This window comes from Aplysia californica, unplaced genomic scaffold, assembly GCF_000002075.1.
Source record: "Aplysia californica isolate F4 #8 unplaced genomic scaffold, AplCal3.0 scaffold00082, whole genome shotgun sequence".
NCBI classification, from domain to species: Eukaryota; Metazoa; Mollusca; class Gastropoda; order Aplysiida; family Aplysiidae; genus Aplysia; species Aplysia californica.
The window spans coordinates 567052-590302 of NW_004797352.1; the positions used below are offsets into that span (position 1 = coordinate 567052).

A 23251-nucleotide genomic window follows, 5' to 3' on the forward strand; every position below is an offset into this window, starting at 1 on the left:
GGTACTTTCTTAAAGCCTGTCTATTTGCCTTACTTTTGATGAAAAAACCCCCCAAACCCATCTGTCTGGAATAGAAGTCCAGATATTTACGATTGAAGAAAGGGAGGTTGCCTGGAGCATGAGGTAAAGTTAAGGAGAAAATGGAAGCCAAAGTTTGGTGGTTTCCAAAACTATAGTGTTCTTAGACACTACAAATTCACATTTTTTGTGTGCCTTTGACCAACATTTTGCAGAAAGACCCATGCAGAAATGTGAATGTCGGTTTCTTCGAGGCCATTATTTTGAGGAGCTCCTGATTTCATTAAGATGCCACACATACAGTAGTCTCAACCTAAGATTCCACCACTTACAATCCTGATTCGCTTAAGATCCCGGTGTTTTAAGAAAACATAATTTTTACTACACAAAAGTCACCCCTAAGATCCCGCTTTGAAGGTCTACTTTCGGCTTAGATCCTGCATTTTAGATCAAATTAATTGAACAAAAAACCCAGGCGGGCACAGCTGAACAACCAAAAGTGAAAATCTACGATCATTGAACTGCCCGTTCCATCACCGATCAGCCACTCTTGTGAATCTCATCACGTCTCTGTTGTAAATCTCGATGAAACGGTACGTGTGAACTCACCGACGTATTTTTTTTACCCCAAAGATCACATTCACATCGGGGCTCTCCACCTAAACACCTGGTGGGTAGGGCCTACAAGTTCACTCCAGGCAGGATCACATTGAACTATGAACCCCTCTCTGACCATTGCCTCAGTTATCTCTACTCCCGAATTTGTCAGACAGACTAAATTTTTATTGGTGCGGTCACAACACGATGGTGCGTAACGGCAAAAGCGGGGAACTCGGCCAGAGATGGAAGGCTATACATTTTGGACAGATGAAGGGGAGGAGCAATTGGATAAGTGTAGATCTTGAAACTCACTACAGGATGATAAGTGAAAATAGCATGCCTCATGCCGCCGATTGGTCATCAAGGCTGACCACTCTATGCTCGCAATAAGTCGTGAGCCCACCCGGGGGTCATACCAGTTCGTTTTAGAGTAAAGGGAGACTATACTACGGTACTCAAAACAAGCCAGGGACCACTACAGTTTTCACAATGGTATATTTGACTTTTGAGACAGTGTGACAAACAAATATTGAGAAGTTAGGTGAGTGAGTTGATGTCATTGTAAGAAAGGCTCATCGTTATTTACAATGATGAACAGATTTGACATTTGTTTAATTTACGCTGCCTAGACATGGTGAAAGGGGGCCAATTTTCTGTAAAATTGAACCTGTTTTTGACAATCACTTACGTGATTTTCAGTGAGTGCCATGGGTTTAAAAACCAGCTCAAGGGAATTCACGCTTCCTACACTAATGCCGGAGTGGGTTTGGCGGTGCTATGGGTATAATTTATTGCGGGCACATTAAGCGATTTTTAAAAAATGTCTCCAAGAAGACGTCTGAGCAACATCGACAGGGGATGAGCCCTGGCCTGGGTCCACGTAGGGATTGCTGTCCGTGAAGTGGCAAGACGGCTTGCTGTGAGTCACTCAGTGATTATCAGACTGAGAAGCCGGGTTGCTGCAACTGGAACTGCTGTTGAGCGAAGGCGGTCCGGACGGCCACGTTGCACCAAAACGACGAGAGGACCGGACGATCGCCAGAACAGCCCAGGCAACTCGAACCTGCACCGCCTGTCACATCAGACAGGAGGTGGTACCCCCAGGCAACGTTGGAATCAGCAACCAGACCATTAGAAACCGGCTGCGTGAGATTGGTCTACGCTTCAGACGACCAGCAGTCCGGGTTCCACCGACACAGGCCCACCGGATTGCCCGCAGAACCTGGTCCGCCCTGCACCTGAGGTGGACACGCCCGCAGTGGTCTACTGTGCTCTTCATAGATGAATCCACGTTTATATTGTCCTTCAACGATGGCAGGATCTGTGTTTAGAGGCGTCCTGGTGAGCGGTTCCACGACGACAGTGTACAGGAGCATGACCGATATGGGGGAGGCTCTTTAACCCTACGGGTCCACTGAGACGGGCACGGCTCGATCTTTTGCCAGGAGGAAAAAAATGGTCGGATCGTTTCCGTCTTGTGTGTCCACCAGTTCGGACAAGACACGTCCAGTCTGTTGGCCTACTGGCAATCTTATCCCACACATTGTGTTCCAAGGCTGTGTCCTCGGTACAGGGCTATAAATAGTCGAGGTCAATGAATCCAAGGCCGGAATAAGAAATGAATGGGTTTTTAAAAGAAAATTGGTAAAATTGTTAATATGTATTTAAACCAGGTGGTTTGCGCATAGACTTTGCTCATTTTGAGGCGCTGGTTACGAATATGGCATTAGAATTTTAATCCAAACTCAAAATTAGAATTTTTTTTTAGCTCCGGCGGGACCTATGGATCATGAGTCACGACCCGGCATGGCTAAAATGGAACAAGCGGCTTTCCAACCGACACGTCTTTTGTGGGGGCGTGTCGTGTCGTGTCTGTTGACACAGCCAAACGGACTTTTCACTGATTTCTTAGGAAATAATCGGTGCTCCATTTCAACTACCGACTTTCCCAGAGACGGACGGAATCGGGTCGGTTCGTGTCCATCGCAGTGGACATGGGCCCTTAAGGTGTGGGGTGGGATTGGACTCAACCACCGAACCCCACTGCATCGCATTCAAGGCAATCTGACGGGTATCCACTACAGGGACGAGATTCCCCACCCTATTGCAATTACAGCTCTTCGGGCAAAGGGCCAGGGCGCGATACTCCAGGATGACAACCAGTTGTGGAATGGCTTGCCATTCTTGGTCCAAAATGTTAAAAAGTTCATCCACATTGCTTGAGTGGTGGATGACTTCCTGCAGCAGCAGCACGTGGTCAGGCTTGACTGGCCAGCCCGATCACCGGACCTTAGTCCCATCAAACACTTGTGGGATGCATTTGGGCGCCGAGTAAGAGACCATCAGCCACCCCCAAGCAATGTGGGTGAACTCTTCAACATTTTGGACCAAGAATCGCAAGCCATTCCACAACTGGTATTGCGAACACTTATTCAGTCCATGAGACAAAGATGCAATACTCCCTGGGGCGGTGCCACTGACTGAAGTGTCTTTAGGCCATTCCCAAAGGGGGAACATTAAAACTTAACCATGTTCTTATGCACAATAGAATTGTAAATGGGCTGATCGAACAATGTCATGCTCATAACTGTGCCTGAACTACAACAGGGAACTGCTGCTTTTTCTTTCCTAATCCTTTCGTTATTTTCCTCTACTTCTTTTGTATGTTTGTCACACTCTTGTGACCCGCTATTTCCGGGGTGCCTTGATAGTCGAAGCAGACTTCGTACCGTGATGTTGAAGCTAGAGAGGAAAGCAGAGTAAGTCTGATTCCCCGTAAGGACTTCTCTGTTGACATCCACCCCTTGGCGCTCATATGCCCTTATGCAGTTGCGAGGGCTGTAAAACCTCTACTAAAACTAAAAAAGATGCAATGACTGTTTTCTTGCAAATGGTGGCCACACGCGATTTTGGGCCCTAATTGTTTATGACGCTCGTGATGAGAATTTTAAAAACATGAGTTACCTCCTTCAACATCTGAAATTACCCATTTTCCATTTTAAAATGTGCAAAATGTCGTTTCCAAAAGGTGATATGATTAATAAAGACCCCTCTCAAACAATTTTGAACCATGTCATGTTCTTCAGTTTTATGTACTACGTGTGACTTTAAGTGGTCTTTAACTTTTTTTGAGTAGTATATTTCACTGGTTGTGGGCCTGATCATGGGTCATCTTGGATTCTTCCCCTGGTGCATCGGTTAAGACCCATACGCCATAAGATCCCGCATTTTCCTTGTACCTGAGCACCATGATCTTAGGTGGACACCTCTTTACATGCAAAATGACTGCCTGTCTGTCTGCCTGTCTGTCTGCCTTAGTAGGCAACACTACCTCCTCCCATTAAAAAACACTGAGTAAGCTATGAGCCTAGACCATCAGGCATAGACTTATCCTTGGTTGTAAAACATTGTTACTGGACACTAGAATAAACACATTATATGACAAAAAACAAATATCTTTCATTAAGCATAGAGCTAATATATTGTTCTTTAATGAATAATGGAAGTACAATTAAAGTCTGGAGAGGAAAAGGTCTTCTCTGATATGGTACTATAAAGTTTTTTTTTCTGACATGCAAAATTAAATATCAATCCATAGACACAATTCATACAAAAGATACTGAAAAAAACCCATCTTATAGAAAAAGAACAAATTATATATGCAGATGATCAAATTTCTTCGCAGGCCTTGCAGAGGCTGAAAGCACACAAGTTGAATATTATAAAAGTGTACAAGGTTCTTGATGGCTGGGGGAATAGTATTTACAATGTAAAAAATCCGATTCATTCATATTATATGGCCCAAATGGAATCGAAACAGTGTGACAAAGCATGAACATTCAAACAATTTTCCATCAACTCAATTCAAGGCATAATGTAGCTGCATTATATTGTACTATTTGGTACACGCTCATCAAGCTTTACACTCCACTTAATTTATAATTCCCAATCCTTATTCGTGTTCTTAGTAACAACACATTTTTATACAAGCCAACAAACAGTAAGAAATGAGTCATCTCCCCCTTTTTTAAAAACTTTTCATTGACACTGCTTTTCACCAAATTTAATAAAATGGAAAAAATTCTCTCATCTCATGAAGTTATTAGGGTTTGGCTGTAACAGATAAAAATGACTAAAATAAAGGCATTATCAAATCCAAGTGGACAAACAAAAGAATAATTGTATTTATCAACAAACAATCACCTCTCCGAAAGGTTAGTTCTGCGTAAGAGAAAGTATTCCAGAAAGAGGGACAAGATGAGGGGAGGCAATATGCATCGTACATCTAGTCATTTCCAGTATCTAGAAGCACGCTATTCTTCTCCAGCTCTAAAGCTGTACAGTAGAACATGGCTATAGCGGGACTTTTAGTTCCAGAAGAAAAATTCCGCTGTAGACAAGTTCCTGCTATAGGAAGTCAAAGGGGAATTACCGAAAAATCACACACTGCACGCTTTCCTCTTCTTTTATTGTCTCTTTGGCCTAGCCTAGGCCTAGGGCTATGGCACATCTCTTTTGGAGTGGCTCACGTCATGGGTCTCTCTGTACCATCTCTCTCTGTCGCCTGCCCCACCTCACTCATCACTGGATAGGCCAGTCACAATGCCTCACCACTGACTGCCTGACCACCTACAGCCCCCCACCCCCATCCCCCTTCCTCGAGCTAGAGTTTGCTCGGTCTCTCCCGCTGTATCTAAGTTTGGGCCTTTCCTTGCCCCTTCAAACCCACGCACAGTTAATTGAGTTTACATAGACAAAAGAAAAGGGGATTCAGGTAAGGTCCCGCTGCAGTCATGCTCTTTTGTACTCAGTCTCAAACTCCTAACCTAAACCTCTTTTCCAACTGTCACATCAAACACAATAAATCACTTTATAGGCCTACTATAAGTACAGTAACATGTTCTTTTTCCACAACTCGCTATTTGCACGAGAAATCTAACTGACCTTAATACTATAGTAAAAAAAGGCTATACATAAACAAAATCACAACGTGCAGTTGATAAAAAAACCAAAAAACCAAGGTGTTACTGAGACCTCTGCTTGCCAAGTGAGCATCAACAGTATAAAAGACATGCAACTGAGGCAAAGGTTATTTGTCATTAGCTCCAAACATAGGAACACTAAACCCATTTTAAAAAAAAGATAAAAGCATGACCACCACTTAATGAAGCATGTCCTTGGTCACAATGACAACCACACATAATAAATGTACACACACAAAAGAAAAGAATTTTCACAAGTCAAGTCAAAAATGTTGGAGTGAACAGTACCCTTTCTCCTTACCCACAACAAATCAATATCATAAACAAACAGTTATGTCATAATGTATTACATAGGTCATTTATAGGAGATTATATTTTATCATTTTACTGGAAGCGAAATGACAGGCCAAGTGTTGGGAATACTGATTAATTGGTATATAATAATAGATAATAATAATAGATAGCATTATATATATTATTACCCCAGCAGACCATAGAACACTCAGAAACATTCTCAGCTTCCCGGGAAGCATACAGTGCAAGCAGCTGATTAAGCGCTCAAACACTAACAAACCGACAAGTTCTTTCACTGTCTATAGCTGGGTACCCATTCGCACCTGGGTGAAGTCAGGAAAACTCGCGTAAAGTGCCTTTCCCAAGGACACAACGTCAGGTCCCTGACAGGATTCGAACCCACGACCTTACGGTTGCGAGTCCGAGAGCCTAACCACTAGGCCACCGATGCCACAGATGGTGAGAGTTAAACCTTTCAAGATTCCTGAATAACTAAATCCTGGTGGGTAAGTCAACAAGGTGAAGGCTATGGAGGGTGTAATGAGACAATATTTTAATAGGGAGAGATAGCTATGCTCATGGCCAGCTTTCAGTTTCAGTAGTTTTTATGCACTGTTCTTAAAACTTATTTGATGTTCCCAGTGAAACAATAATAGGATTCATTTCTGTCAAGTTCCATATACCTATTCAAAGGTCATGACATGTTATTTTATAATAATAAATACAGGGAACACGCTGTAACAAAATATTCTTACCTAATAAAGTTGAAAATTTGCAAACAGCCAGATACACTTAACATTTGTGTCGTGTCCCGACAAGACAGATTTTTGCTTTTCATCACAGTTTTTGAATGAGGATAGAACATCCAAAATTTTAACGTCCAAAAGCAATACTTTTTGCCCATTATAGATTTTTTTTTCTAAATATTTTATACGTTTTCAAGCCAAAAGCCTCTGGCAGTACATAGGCATTTACGTAAACATTATGCTGCAAAAGTTTCATCAGTGTAGAAGACACAGTGTGCTTCACGAAGTAAGCCATGGTGAAAACTCAATTAAGAGAAAAATGCAACAAATTTCCCTGCAAAAATTCAGCTTTCCCTATTTATGAAGAGGGTCCTTCACGTTTTGGTTAAGGTTTCCAATGCTACTTTTAGATATGAATGGCATGCAGATCTATGATTGGCTGAGATCACAGTGGTAGCAACTACAACACATACGATACTTTCACTCTATTGGAGGAGTTATTGCTAAAGCTCAAATTTCAGTTATTTTCTGAGTGCTTATGAAAGTAAAAACATACTGCTTACTTTTGGGCAATTTTTCAAGTTTTAGGTATACTTTCATGCAAAACAAACATCGGAAATAGATTCCTCATACAATTTCTTGTCAGAATTGATCCCAAAAAAATTTCCTGATATTTTATCACCGGACCATTAAATTGTTCTGGTCTCTTTCCCGTGGATTGCCAACCTATAGCTTAAACATTTAGCCGAGTTAAACCTCTAAGCTGCAAAGAATATGAAGTAGCACTGCATTCTGATTTTCAAGAACTTATCAATTTCACCATGGTTACTCTTGACGGAAAGAGGTCTTATCTAGCTTATGGTAATTGAGGAGAGGTCAAATATAGGCCTACTGGTAATATGAATATTTGCTCTGCACAAAAGCTCCCTGTTGCAGATGGTCAACATTTTGAAACCACAGCAGGTTTTATAGTATGCTACAATATCACAAGAGTGAAGTCAAATCCTACAACTAAACAGTGCTGCTGGACCTTAAGCTGAAATATGGCATGTTGCTTACATTCAAACCAAAACTCACAATGCAAATCTATCAAAAGTATATTACATATTCTGGATATGTTTGAGAATCATGAAATATAATGAACATATTTGGTCCAGTGGCACTATCAAAAGGTCTTGTTCCTGTCCTCAGAGGCAACGCTCTCATACCACTTTGACCTGGAGTTGATACTCCAACAAGGACTCTTGCCTGGAACATGCGTTTGAGACCATTCCCATCTGCTTGGGAATAGCGACTAGAGTAGGATGAAAGTTCAGAGAAATACACACCTTCTCCATACATAGTAGCTGAAATAGAGAAGAGAGAAGAGAGAAGACAGTTTACATTCATGTACTACTTGTTAATCTGAACATTCTGTAAATGATTTTCACTGAAAAATGTTCCCTATCTATACACTTTGTAAACAAATATATATATATAAATATATATGCTGTCATATCACTTGGATTCAGTTTGTCAGTTGAAAAAAGAGATTTAAAGACATTGAAAAAGGATACTGAAGTCATGGCATTTGAAATACAATATGGAATACAGAAGAGATTACCCAAAAACATTCTGTCTAATATCTACAACCTTTGTGCTTTCCCCATTTTCAAAAGTAAAAAGAGTAAAAGATGCACGAAACACCCTTGCCATCACTGATATGTGATTCAAAATGATTAAAAACTGTCACTCTCCTTCAAAAAGATATGCAAGTCTAAAGTCTAAACTATGTGAAACACTACATTTCAGCAGAAAAATGGAAATACTTCAAACTTAATCTTCTCCACACAGGAAGCAAACTCATTTTTTTTTAGTGTAAGCAAAGAAAAGAGCTGAAATAATACACTTCAGATGCTGATTATGACTCACTTTTCAGAGAACTTAGGAAGAATCAGCACATGGGGTATTGCACGCAACCCGATGCATACCACCATGCCAGTGATATTCCTGTCTCTATCTCAGTGGGTACATACTGTGATGTTCCAAAAGAAACACCTAAAAGAACAATACTTCGCTCCAGCTGTCTTTTCTCTTTAACAAATTTTAATTTAAAATATATCACACTAAAAATATACTCAGGCCATAAACTTGAAAAATCGAAGACAGTATATGATGTAATCTGATACAGCCTGAGAATCTGCTTTGTGCTGGCAGTTACATTTTCTAAAGTACCGTCAATTTATTATTTCCTCTATTGCGTCGCTGAAAAGTTAGCTCATGTAAAGATATTATAATATACGAGTGACAAAACTTTTTCTGGAAGAAAAGGGCTGGTGTGATAAGGTATCAGAATTGTAGTACATGAAAGGACTTGAAATTAATTCAAGAACATTTAGATCATGTTTGCACTTCAGTGATTTATTCAGCAGAGATGCATTAAAAAATTATTTTTCTTAACCCCCCCCCCCCCCCAAATAAAAAACAAAAAACCCCACCCAATGTGACCCCTCACGCACTCCCTTTCTTTTCATAAAACACATTACCATTTTTTCCACAGTAATTTCTGTTGAACCCATTCTCCAGGATAGCCGAGACTGTTTGAGAATCTGTGCCATGATACAGCCTTTTCTCATTTTTTGTATCCTTTGGATTGTGTCGCTCCAGTTCTTTTTTCTTTGCTTTGTACTGCTGGTACAAGGATACACTCTGGACACGCTGGATCTGAGGGCATTTTTAAAGTGTGCGTGATAAGTGTCTAAATATCAAAGTGTAAAACAGCCTAACAAAAATAGATTCAAACTCCATGTATCTGTTAACCCCTTTAACCGTATGACGTACCTGGTACGTTACAAATTGCCAAGTTTTTAGCTTTGTGCCATATCATTGACGCCACAAAAGTTGGCAAAATTTGCTGTTCCTTGTTGCCTATATGATGTTACATGTGCGTCACTCTTATTAACTGGTTTTAATTCTTCTGTATGGAGATTTAGCCACAAGAACAGCATGGATGTATATCCGGGAATAAAAAAAGTGCATATCAGTACCAAATTTGCTATAATTACTTTACTGCTAGGCTTGTAAGCGATATATAAACATAGGTTTAGTCTTTCAATTTTGAGAGGATTATCATGGTCTGGAGGTATGGTGTTTGCCTCTCATTCACAAGGTTCCGGGATTGAAACCTGACAGCGACAATAACATTTTCCTGTTCTCTAGTCCTGTTGTTTTCTGCTTTCATCTCAAATTTCTGAAATCTAGAAGGGGAACCCAAAGAAGAAGAATTCACTTTTTGACTCAGTTTGCAAGTTTTTCAAAATTATGGGTAAGATTGGGAATATAGGGAATAAGGAAAGTGATGTTATCAAAGACCCGCGGTCCAAAATATGTCACGAAAGGGCTAGATCAAAGACGTGAGTCCATTTTAAAATATTTACGCTGTGACATGAGACTGCTTCCTGCAAATGAGCTCAGCTGAAAATCAGTGCTGAAAGTTGGAATGCAAAACCCCTTGAACTTCTATAAGCATGTATGACAAAAATATCACTACTAAGTGGTCCAAAGGCTGTTCATACACACAATAAAAAGAATGATAAGCCCACATGTACTAAAAAAGAAACAAAAAACATGCAATCAAACAACATTAAACTCAGCAAAGACAAATCATCCATTTAAACAACAAAAGTGAGTGGTTGAAAAAAGGAGCACTAGGCATCTCGAAGGCAAAATTATTTCGATGCAAGGCAGCTCTACAAATGAAAAACAAAAATTACCACAGACCAGAAAAGACCAGTCATTAGTTTGAAGCACAGGAATGTTCAAACACCTTGTCAAACCAATCTTTATCTTACTCCTGCCTTTGGTGCAACTTATACTTCGACTATATTGTACATGATGTACTTTTACTACTACTTTTGACTCAACAACAACTACCACTACTGCTGTTTCTACTACTGCTACTAATTACTAATACTACTACTACATGTAGTACTGAAAGTACTACTACTACTACAAACAAACCTCGCCGTAAAAAGTGATTAACTCACTCGCTGCTGCACCTGACTTGTCCCATTACAGCAACCACCCCGTTTTGACTTTCCTACACTAAAGCATGGATAACTCAAACAAGTCGGGGATGACCAATGTGTTCGACACATTCATAATATGGGTTAACTGATAATGAAAAATTAAAGAGGCATATCAGTCTAGGAATGGCAAATTGTGCATGTTCTCCATAGTTTTGAGTTTTCCATGTTTGTGTTTTCCGTGCCCCACTGTATTTATTTTTCTACTGTTACCCGATGTGTTTTGGGGCTGGTCTTCGCAGGTGTGCAACTGCTGTCCCTTATGAGTCGATTGAACATTGTTTGAGTTACATCCTTTGATAACTAATAAAATTTCCTTGATAGCATAATGACATTTTTATTTTTTCCCCAGGATGACCTGAAATGCATTTTGGCACTATGGCGAACGAATTTTGCAACATTTTCAAACTGACAGACCCATGTATGTCAATGAAGGGCCAGGTCAGATGTAAACTTTTCTAATGCTGAAGAAGATGATAGGGGTGACGACACAAGTTATGTAGATGGTTTAGAACAAACGCTGAAGACGCATCGGGTCCCGGTTTGGCACCTAAAGACTTAAGAATCTCACGGGAAATGACTCCCAATGTTAGTTAAACCATTTAACTTTATTGTGGTTGTATCCCTTTGACCATCGGTCACCCAATAAGCGACCTGCTGAAACATGCTTACCTGACCTGCTTTTTATGTGAACAAGAAATAGAGAGCTGCTAGATGCTCCTTTCACAACCAACGAAGCGATCGGGATTATTGATTCAGGAGACGACAATGCTCCTGGCAATTTGTCCCTATTCTTATAGATAATATATCACTTTGTACTACTTGTTTTAAACCATTCTATTTGACTACGGTCAATTCTGACATCCTGACATTGTGTGCTTAGCTCATAAAAAATGTTTTTTTTCACGTTTACGTATAATGTGCTTTTTCACATTAAACAGTATTTTTTCAAAGTTTTTAAAAAATCAAGCGTTTCCAGGGAAATTCTTGGTGAAAAACTTGCGTCTTCAATTGAACTGGCTCAATATTAATATCAATAGAAATAGTTTCATTAAATTAAAAAAAAAAGATTTTGACACACTTGCAAAAGACCCTGTTTTATTACCTTTTTGCAAGTTGCTTCACTTTAGGGAGGTGAATGATAAGTTAAAATGATTTTTTAAAATAGGTGCCAAACGACAGGCAATCTTGTGATGTTGAGCCATAAAGTGCCTGAGGGAGTTAAAAGTACCTTGAAAATATGTTACATTTAAAAGCCATAGACACTGAGTTCTTGAGGGAAAAAAAGGCCATACTAGTTGATCGATATAACTCCTTATCTCCGGCAAGCTGCTCCCAGTGGCTCACTGTCAGAACCGCAGTGTCTCGGGAACATTCCTTTATGACAACTTCGATGTCTTTTACTGTTTGAAACTTGCTGAAAACAGGTCTCTTTTACTGGGAGTTCATTCATTTGATGAAGAACTATCAAAATAGATTCATTTATTTTGATTTGTTAATGACCAGTTTAGTGATGTATATACTTTTAGATATCAAACTAAAAACAAGGCATGGACATACTGGGTTCACACCAGAGGAGAAACGGCCATACCAGTATATTTTTATATGTGTCAAAGAAACATCTCCAGTGTGAGAAAATGAAACAGAAGAGAAAGACAAAAAGCTAAGCAATTGAAAATCAAGAGAACACTCACCTTCTTCACTGCAGTTGTTTCACCTTTGTCATGAAAGGCCTTTTCAACTTTTTTGAATTCAGCAGAGTCATTTTTAATGTCTACTAACAACATGTTTCGACCATCTGGCATGGGAACCCAGGCCTTGTGCAAAGGCAAGCTTTCTGTAAACATGAAATGAGTAAGGATTCAGAATTTGTCTCAGTTTCAATGGGGACCAATACCAGGCAAGAACATCTTGCTATAACAAAAGATCATTGAAAATATTTTACACCGCCACTGGCACAATTTACATTATCAAAAATGTCAGCTCCTTCCACCCTGTCTATCAAGGCCAACCCTGACAATGTGGGATAGATCTAGGCATTCCTGCAGAAAGACAGAGATAATCAACAAAATATCCTTCCTCCTTAGGACTCAAACTCGTGTCTTGTGCATGTGAAGCCAGAAGTGTAACTTTTACACCACAGATGCTAGTTGCTTCCTTCCAATGCCCCAGTACTCTCGGTAAAAAAAGAATTAAAAAAGGCAGTGAACTGGCATCAAGTGACATGAGATAAACATCATTAGTTCTGGCGTCATTTATAGTCACAAGGAATGGTGAGAGGACAGTAAAATCTCTACAAAGTCAACAAAAGGAGATGAATAGTAGGAAATACATTTTTCAGTTACTGGCATCGGCACGATAAAAGTATCTCGACTGGCTATAGAAGGAATAAAATTTCTGTTCTCAATCATCTCTCCCTCTCTCCCCCGCCCTTCTCTCATTCTCATTCACTATTTCTTCAATCTCACTTTCAGGCATGCACGTACATGTACCACGAAATGTAACAGCACATCATTATATGACAAATAGGCATCTCTGTGAATAAATAATGCTTCAGTAGTTTTTGAAAATTTGAATAGTGGGGGCACTCCTTATTCTTATACATGGGGACCAAAGTAGGACCAGGAACACTTGCCACATGTCCTGTAATTTTGTTTCGGGGCTCTAATAATCAATTTTTCGATAGCTGATCTAAGAGCTCTAGGTGGATGATATAACTCTTAAAATAGTTTCAGATATATAAGGTGTTGTATCATTTAGACATATGTAGCAGAAAAACACATTTTTCTATTTGATCCTTTGTTTTACTTGCAGCAAATGTAGTTCCTGAACTGCCTGAATGAGCAGATCAGAACAGATTGTCCAGACGCATTAGTTACAAAGAAGATATCGGATAAAGGTATCTCTCTTAATGAATTTCTCTCTAAAACTAAAATACCAATGATGTTTTCCCGTTACTGCATAAAGGAAATATCAAAATAGTACCTTCAGCATTTTCTGTAGAATGTTGATCAATCATTGCATAAATGATGGGAAGTCTCCTCTGAGTCTACCTGTATTAAAAAAGATATTCCAGGACAACAAAACAAGAAAATACTCACCTTGAAGAATGTTATATCTCTGAATTTTGATATCATTCCCAACAGGTTTGCCTTGATCATCAACTTCCTGCTCTTTCATGTCTTTGAAATCTATAATGTAACTTTTTCCATTTGGAACTGTAAAATGATAGGTCCGGTTATCACCAGGATGTTTTTGATTGCCCTTGTACGTGTTGTAAGCGGTTTCAATACTGATGTTGGACCTGAGAAAAGTTATAAAAGTATTTGAAGGATTAAACAGGCAGCATCTTTAAGAAAAGAAATTGTAAGCAATAAAGGAGAATTAAAGTGTTCCCCATAAAATAGGAAAAAAAATGCAACTGTTTATTGCTGTCAACTGACTGGAACTTTAATACCAAAAACTCTGATCAACACCGTGGCTTAGAAATAGAGAACTCAATTTCCATACCAAATTTACTGGATTCGATTCTAGTAGTTTAATTCAAGTCTTATATATCGTCTGCCAGCCGTTAAAAAGTACAGAGCCAAAAATTTCCAATTTTTTCAAAATTGCAGTTTCATAATCTGTGGTATCGATTACATGTGCTTAAGACATATTTTGTCGAAATCTAAATGTTGAAATAAAAAGCAAGAAAAAAATACATCCTATAGATCTAGGTAAAAGGGTAAAAAGAATGAAACAGTTTTTTCTCTCTCCTGTAAACTCTTGCTTTCTGGGCTTAGTACATTTCAACAACTTGCCGATGATATTAACTCACCTGAGCCTGAGCTATTTTTCACCTAACAGCAGCTCGACAGTTTTGGGGTATATACTGATATCGTTAACCACCAAAAGAATGTGAAAACTATCATAATAAAAAGATGCAAAGAAAGAAAGAAGGAAATGTGAGGCATAGTGGTGAAATTAGGCGTTCGTCAAAATAAAGAAATTGAAGATATAATGATACGATACAGACTGAGAATAGCGTGAGACGATATTTTACTGTTTGTATCTAGCAGGTCAGGTGATCTTTCTGCCAGAACGAGTGAACACAGCAGGTGAATCTGGTGGTGCTGCTGGTGGTGAGGGTACTGCTGAGGTGTTGACGGTTGGACGATTCTATGTTTTTGGGTAGTTGCATTTGTCACTGTGACGAGTTTCTGATGTTGGCACTGTTTTTTCTCAGTGTTCTTCCCGTTGGTATTTCTACAATATAAGATCTTGGTTCATGACATTTCTCTTTGATCACTGCTTCTTTCCATTTGCTTGAGGGTTGATCTTGGAATCTGATGTGCTGGCCTGGAGTCAGTGGTGGTAAGTCTTTGGCCTTGGTGTCATGGTATGATTTCTGAGCGTCTTGACGGTGCTGTAGTTTTTCACGAACGAGATCGTTGGTTGGATTTTTGGGGTGTTGAGTGAGAAGATTTCCACGAGGTTTTCTCCCAGTGATCAGCTCTGAGGGACTTGGGATTATGGAAGATATTGGAGTTGTGCGAAGGCATAAGAGGATAAGGTCAGGGTCACTACCGTCTTGTTTTGCCTTGATGAGAGCTTGTGTTACTGTCTGCACCTGTCTTCCGATGAAGCCATTTGACTTGGGGGTAGACGGAGGAAGAAGTGACATGATCAAAGCACCAGTCCTTGGCAAATTATTTTAATGGTTTTGCCGAAAACTGGGGACCCTTGTCTGATTTGAGGGATTTGGGGATTCCATGTTCAGCAAATATCTGCTTCATCACTTGACAGTGGTCTTGCAGGTATAGTCGTTTGGGAAATTCTTGCAGACGAAAAACTTGTTGAAATAATCAGCGACGAGGATGTGTTGGGTGTTGTCTAATGAGAAGAAGTCTACACCCAAGACTTTCCAGGGCTGTGTCGGAATCTCATGGGGGTTGAGTGTTTCCGGCACTTGGTTCTTTTGGTGCTCCTGGCAGATGGGGCACTGAAATGCCAGCTTCTCAATGTCCCTTGAAATGAGGTTGCCAGTACACGAAGGCTCGTGCCCTTAATCTGGTCTTCTCTACCCTTTGGTGTGCTGTGTGCACTTGTCTCATTGTCTCTTGTTGGAGGCTCTGCCGGATGACCCCAGATCACATTTGAGTACGATACCGTACGATACCGTCCTCCACAGAAAGTTTGTCTCGGAACGATCAAAAACTGTGAATAGCTTCGGGGACCTCTTGTATGGTGTCTGACCATCTGTTGACGATCGTTGGGATGAGTTTGCTCAGAGTAGGATCACATTTGGTTTCTTCTTGGAGTGACTTGATTCGGTCCGTGCTGAATCCGACTTGGCCAACGGTGAGGTCAAAGTCGATGGTCTTGTCATTTCCGGGGCTTGGCAGTCTGAACAGTAATATAGTATAAAGCGCATAGAGCCTGCTGTTGAGCGGGGATATGCGCTATACAAATGCTATCTATTATTAACAGTGTGTCGGCTACTGTCATGTCCTTGCTAGGCGTGTATTCGATGGTGAAATCGTACTGTTGTAATCTGAGGAGCATTCGCTGCAGCCTGGGAGGTGCTGTGACAAGAGGTTTGTTGAGGATCATGACGAGCGGTTTTTGATCTGTTCTGACGAAGAATTTCTGACCGTAGAGATAGGTGTGGAACCGTTCTACTTCATAGAGGATGGCCAAGAGTTCTCGTTCAATGCAGGCGTATCGTGTTTCGGCATCTGTCGGAGTCTGGGATGCATATGCAACAGGCTTGTCATGCTGAAGGAATGTCATGCCTACACCTTTGATACTTGCGTCTGTCTCCAGTGTTGGTGTTGTACCCGTGTCGAAGAAATCAGAGTGGCGTTCTCTGAAACTGCATTCTTCAGAGCGTGGAAGCATTTCTGATGGTGTTCGCCCCAGTTGAAGAACGAGTCCTTCTTCAGGAGTTCTCTGAGTGGCGCTACTTTTTCTGCCAGTTTGTTGATGAATGGCGACATGTATGTAGGTCACTAATCCAAGGAATTCCTGCAGTTCTTTCTTGGACGCTGGCGCTAGCATGGCTTTAAGGTCGTTGAACTTGTCAGGATCAGGATGCATGCCTTCAGGAGTGTATGTGGCGCGGAAGAATGTGATGGACTGAGTCTTTACGGTACACTTCTCTGAGTTGAAGACCAATCCATTCTCTACCGTGGCTTTCATCAGATTGCGCAGGCTTTCGTCATGTTCTTCTTCTGTCTTTCCGTAGACTACAACGTCGTCCGAGATGCCGGTGGCTCCTTTCACGTTTTCAAGGATCTGGTCCATTTTCAGCTGGAAAATGACTTGAGAGACCTTGAGATCGAATGGTAGTCTAGTGAAGCAGTATCGGCCATATGGAGTCGGGAACTTTGTCAAGAGCCAGCATTCTTCGTCGAGCTGAATCGACCAGTAGCCACTCTTGGCGTCCGATTTGGAGAAGTAGCGACTTCCACAGAACTGATGCGTCAGCTCTTCAATGGTTGTAATCTTGTGGTGTGACCGTTTCACTGCAAGATTCAGGTGACGTGGATCTAAGCAGATTCGAAGCTTCCCTGACTTCTTCTTGGAGTAGGCGAGGCTTGATACCCAAATCCGTTGGCTCTGTTACCTTTCTGATCACATCACTTCCCACCATGCTGTCAAACTCTTCTTTGATCGCATCTCTGAGAGCAATCAGAGTTTTCCTTGGTGCGTCGATGTGTGGCGGGACGTCTGGATCCACCACTAGCTTGACGAGGCTAGGCATCTTACCGATTCTCTCGATCTGTTCTGGGTGGCCTTTCATCAGGTCCTGGACGCAAATGATCCTGTCTTTGGTCGATGGGGGTGATGTTGAAATGCTGCAGTGCAGTGTTACTGCTTTCAAATTTTCACATGACGGCAGTCCAAAGATGCCAGGTCCTTCTACGTCTACGATGTAGAATCCTGTTTCCTGCCACTCGCCTCTGTAGCGAGAGGGAAAAACTATCTTGCCAAGGCAGGGAATGTCTGTGCCGTTGTAGGCAGTCAGCCTTGTGCTGCCTTTCTCTCTTAAGATCTGTTTGGGCCGGGCTCCCCTCCGTTGTCAGCTCCTCAGGGAACATGTCCCTAAGCATGCGTAGGGGCAGTGTGTTCCCCTGTGCGTCTGTGTCGACCTTGACAATGATGTTGTGTTGCCCAGCTCTGTTTGGAGATTGTATTGTGAGCTTGACAAATGCTTCATCGCGTTGTAAGGCGTTGAAGAAACTGAAGAGACGGTGACTGGGCTGAATGTTAGGTCGTCAAATTTCTCTGCGTTGATTTCAGTCTGCATCGCTTTGATTTTTGCCTCTAGCTGCTTCTGCTGATGTCCTCCACATCAGCTGCCTGATCCGTCACGTTGTTGCCCGTGTCTGCGTGAAGGGATGCGTGAAGACTGGTGAGGCCCGGAACGGCAAACTTTGGCGAAGTGGTTAGTTTTGCCACAGGTATGGTAGGTAATATCATGGGCTGGGCATTCCCGTTGTATGTGCTGCCCAATGCAGTTTCTGCAAGGAGGACGAGTGCTGGATTTGATGGCTAGCTGTGGCCTCGAACGTGCGACCCATCTTTATCACATCAGCCAATTTGACACCCTTTTGCTGTTCAGGAAGTTTCCTTTGGAAGTCTCCGATGGGTGTGCTTGAAATGATTAACTCGATCAGTCTCTCTTCCAGTTCTGCCGTACTGTCAAATGCACACTTCTGTGACTGGAGCTGCGCCCTTGTCACAAAATCGTCTAGTGACTCTGATTTGACCTGCCTCGTGTTCAGCCGGCTCGAGTTGTTCGCCCAGTTTTTGGAATATAATATCTGGATCTTTCTTTTCAGCGTCTGTGAGTGTCATAGCGTTAAACATCCGAAGGCCTTTCTCACCAATTTGGAGGAATATGTGGGCGACCTGGTCGTCCTTATGTACCGTCTTTGTGGCAAAATATAGGTCGAGTCTTTGTTTGAACATTTTGAAGGAATCTGCCACGTTTTCGTTTTCCCACATCATCTTGGGAATCTGCTTTGAGGACATATTGACAGTTAATGACCTCTATTCTAGATCTAACTACAAGCTCGAGCGGGTGAGGCTAAAAAATAATAAACAACAGTTTACTCGGCCCCAAAAGCCTGATTGTAGGCTTCTACTTCTAGCTAGAGGCACACTCACGGGGACCGGATCTGCTGCTTGTTTATTTTTACTGCTGCCACCATAATATAATGATACCAAACAGATTGAGAATAGTGTGAGGTGATTCATATACGTTGAGCGGGTAGCCTAGTTTATTCAGGAAGTGGAAGTAGGGCGATACAAGGTATGCGCATGTGTAGTATGAGAGCTGTTAGTTACTCTTACTATAGTTTCGTATTGGAGGCAATCATATCACAGAAGATATCAGCTTCTTTCCTCCAGTCTGACAATTTTTTTCTAATTTCAGTGCGGATTTTACTGAAAAACATCACAACAAATGTAAATTTTCAGTTTCCAAGTACTCTCAAGCTTTGGAAATCACCAGCTTTGACGGCCATTTCCTAGCTAATTTTACCTCTGAAACCAAGAGACCCCGACCTCCTTCAATCGCAAATATCTGGGCTTCTATTCAAGATAGGTATGTATTTTTTTCATCACAAGATGGTCAAATGAGCAAGCTTTAAGACGATACCAATAACTCTAGATGCCCAACGATTGTGAGCGCTTGATTCTACCGCATCATGATACAAATGCTGTCACAGAAAGAGAAAACTGCAACTTATTCGTCCCAATAGTTTCTATATCATCAATATTTTTTCCCCCCGCCCAATTTGTAATAAAATCATTTAACAAAAAAATAACTGTCCTGAATGGAATAAGCAACACCAAGTGTTCATATTACTTCTTTTATGTGTTACAGAACATTTTCTGAATAACTCAGAAACAACATAGAAGCAATTAATTCAACCTATGTGTGTTGAGTGAGGTGTGGAAGCATGAAATTGAATCCCAGCGGGAGTACATCATGAAGCATTTCAGAAATGGTGCGACAGTATCCCGTAGCTATAGTTCTTTCTGAAGTCCATACCGAGTTTCTCACTTTTAGTTTAGTTTTAGTAGAGGTTCGTTACAAGAGAGTAACAAACATAAAAAAGAAGTAGGGGAGATAAGGAAGATAGAAGTTTCATAGGAAAGAAGAAGCAAACCACACCAGAGCACCCGCCAACCACCCACTTTCTCACTTTGAGTATTGTAACACCTGCAACTAATTGATGGAGTGCTACTGTTCCCTCAACTGGAACTAATAGATTTGTATATCACTTGGACTGGACGTGGAAGAAGAAGAAAGCTATTCTGATTCCAACTTTCACTTTCACTTTTCACCCAACTCTGACTCCAACTGTGAGCTTGAGCTACAGCCCTATCCATTGAACTAGCAGCTTTTAGTAAGTTCTGAAGGATATTGTGGGAGCTTTAGCCTTCACTACCAGACCCTCAAAACACTTCAAACATGTTTCATTTATGTCTTTGAGAGGCTATCTCCACTGTAAAAACGACAGTTTAAAAATATATAAATATAAAATGATTACCTCATTTCAAATACAATTACAGTTAGTTTATGTAACTATAGACATGTTAACAAAAAGATTCCTCCTCAACAACTTGTTTGAATTTAACTCACTGGAGACTGGGCCTTTTTCGGGTTTACGTGCGCCTAAGACTGGCATTTTCAGGGAATTTCAATATTTCAAACAACACCCTTCCCAAAGACATACAACCACCATCTTTACACACATGACAGATTTAAACATGTCCAATATGACACAAAAAACAGGAAGGCAATATCTTTTATAGTTTTCTAAAAATTATTTTTTGAAAATGTGCTAAAATTTGTTGCTCGCCAAAAATTTTTGACCTAACGTCTTATGTAAAAAAAAAAAAAGCCAATACCCCCCCCCCCCCCCCAAATTAACCTTGTGTGTGTCTTTTATTGCGTTTTGAGTTTCAAAAAAATGAATAAAAGGTCCAAACTCAGGAATAGGCAGGTAATCAATATATGGTAATCCTTATGTATTAGCAGTGGCGGTGGGTGGACCAAGATTTGGGTGGGGCTTAGGTTTCTTCCACTTGTTTACCACCAAAAAGCAAGCAATAAGAACAAAAAGTGATGATTTTTCTATACTCACGACTCACGGCGAGCCACGGCATTTTGAGAACCATTCAAACGAGAAGAGTCACCTTTGTCTGCCATCTCTTTGTTCTTAGTTAAATTTAAGCTCTTCTGGATGGTGGGGACGAAGCCGTTTCACCTCCAAATTTCTCTAATTAGTTTTTATCTGAAGAAAAAGTTGCCTCAAAAGTGGTTTGATGTAATTAATAACTGTTAAATCTCAGCGGCACAAACACACAGCACTCCAAACACATACCGTCAATGAGGTGGATTGGGTCGTGTTGTTGCGGAAAATAGAACACGCTTAACAAAGGCCCAATGGGCGCATAGGTATCTGTGTCACTGGGGGAAAGTGTGTCGTAAACTTTCACCCCATTGTCAGGGCTGGGAGAGCGTGAGCCCTCTGTGCAGTGTTATTTTTTTAACGTCTTCTACCTTTTTACAAGAAGAGTTTCATTAAAGACGGGCGTGAGAACCGGCTTATTCTTTCTGAGCCCTAACGACATTTGATTTGCTGTAAGGTTACTATAGTTGTAAGCGGTGACAACAATGATTGGACAAACGGGAAAGCCGCCAGGCTGATAACTGTGTGTTCATTGTCCGCGATCATAACGGGTTCAACAGCTTATTTCGTTATTTTAGAAACTTTCATTAACTAAGGGATAGAGTTGGAGTGGGGACGGGGTGGGGGTGTGGGGCTTAAGCCCGTAAGCCCTTCACTACCCACCGCCACTGTGTATTAGCTGTCTAATCCACTTCAGTGTGAAAAAAACCCCAGGGCTCCAGGCAAAGCCAATTTTTGCATTTAAAGCCTAGTCTAGACCTAGAACACTCTCTATCAGAATCAGTGCTTTGATGCTCATTTAAATTGAAATCAGGATCCCCATGGTCTAAAATATCATAATCAGAATTTTCTGAACTGTCAAAGTCGTCAAACACTTGAAAAATATTAGCTTTTTGGGCTGCCAAGTGGGTGGTTGGAGGGTGCTCTGGTGTGGTTTGCTCCTTCTTTCCTATCAAACAACTCTCGTCCAGATCTCTCCTCCTTTTTTGTGTTTGTTACTCTCTCGTAACACCTAATCTTTGGCATTTATATGACCTTATTGTGTTTAAAGCGCCATAAAACTCTTACTAAAACAAAACGTGCTGCCTTCTTACTGACAAAGTGTTGCGAGATCAGACACCAGTCAGAGAAACGAAAATAGGGCCTGAGCATAACTAATTTTCCTTCCAGGTCGATAACTCAAAAAGGTTCCGGCCAGTTCCGGGGAAACTTCGCACGAAACGAAACAAAGGTCGGCTGCACGGTAAGAGACAGTTCACGCAGCGTTTGCACGCAGACTTTACTGAGGAGAAATCGTGACACTTGTGCTCGCAGGGGGTGCGTGAACCGCCTTTCGGGAAAATATTGGTGCTCGCAAATGCTGCGTGAAACGTCTCCAGTGAGATGAGGCCCACACATTTTGAGTCCTGCCCCACTGAGCCTACTGGATCTGAGCTCCTGGGGAACGACTACTGGGTGTACACTCCTCTGAGCTGAAGTGTACATTCAGTACACAGAAGGGTAAAGGTAGTCATGCTTAAGCGTGTGATCGGTTTCATCAGGTTGAGTATATTGTAGAAAACAATTATGCTGACGTAGATATCTTTATGAAGTGTCCAAACATTTCTGAACAGACACAGTAGTTGATTGTTCTTGGATATCTTAGCTAGAGTGGTGCATCTGTAAGAGACTATTTGTTATAGAAGAGTAAAATTTGTCATTTGGTACATATGGTTTTGTAACTGCACTGTAAACTATTAGAGAGCGCCAACAGAGAAATCACATTATCTAAAAATATTTTGAAAACTTACTGCGGATCAAAATCCCTGAATCTGCTTCTGGACATGTACTGCCAGTGAAAGGCAACACTTGTCTGTGCAAACTGCTCATTTATGGCCTTAAGATGCATACTATGCAGTATCTCTTGTGCAAGATGTACTGAGAATCCTTCCAAGGTGATGCAACCTTTGCTAGTATCCACTGTAGCTTTCACACGCTTTTTAAGACACTCTGCTTTCAGTTCCTTTACCTGGGGAAGAACATTTTCCAAACATAGGCCACAAAGAACAGCTGAAAACAATGCATTTTTCTCATTTGAATACATACCTCTAAGCAAACTGTTGTCTTGGCCATTTCAGGCCTGCCAACGTTTCAAAAGCCAGAATAGGTCAATGCTTGTCCCAAAAGCTAAAATATGCATGTATGTAATAATACCAAGGAGCTTAGAACTAATGGAGCCTCCTCTCTCTCTTCGCGGCGCTACGAGCAGTACGCCGCGGTGGGGATCAAATATGGCCACCGACTGTGGGCTAAATTACGAATTGTGGCGTTTCTTTTTATAGAATCTTATCGGGCTGGGCCACGTTGTGGGGGTG

At 41.1% G+C, this 23251-nt stretch overlaps 1 protein-coding gene across 4 annotated transcripts in view; it reads right to left on the bottom strand.

Annotated features, from left to right (window-relative positions):
* Positions 1-4075: 4075 nt before the first annotated feature.
* Positions 4076-23251, bottom strand: part of LOC101848576 (protein mono-ADP-ribosyltransferase PARP14) — an 89780-nt gene continuing 70604 nt past the window's right edge. For all 4 annotated transcript variants that reach the window (XM_035968780.1, XM_005094453.3, XM_013080346.2 and 1 more), the window contains 5 exons: positions 22688-22905; positions 13806-14008; positions 12399-12541; positions 9166-9343; positions 4076-7986 (listed from right to left, as the gene is read on the bottom strand). In XM_035968780.1, coding sequence (XP_035824673.1) covers positions 7730-7986; positions 9166-9343; positions 12399-12541; positions 13806-14008; positions 22688-22905 — 999 coding nt within the window. In that variant the 3' untranslated portion in view covers positions 4076-7729. The remainder of the gene's footprint in view (positions 7987-9165; positions 9344-12398; positions 12542-13805; positions 14009-22687; positions 22906-23251) is intronic.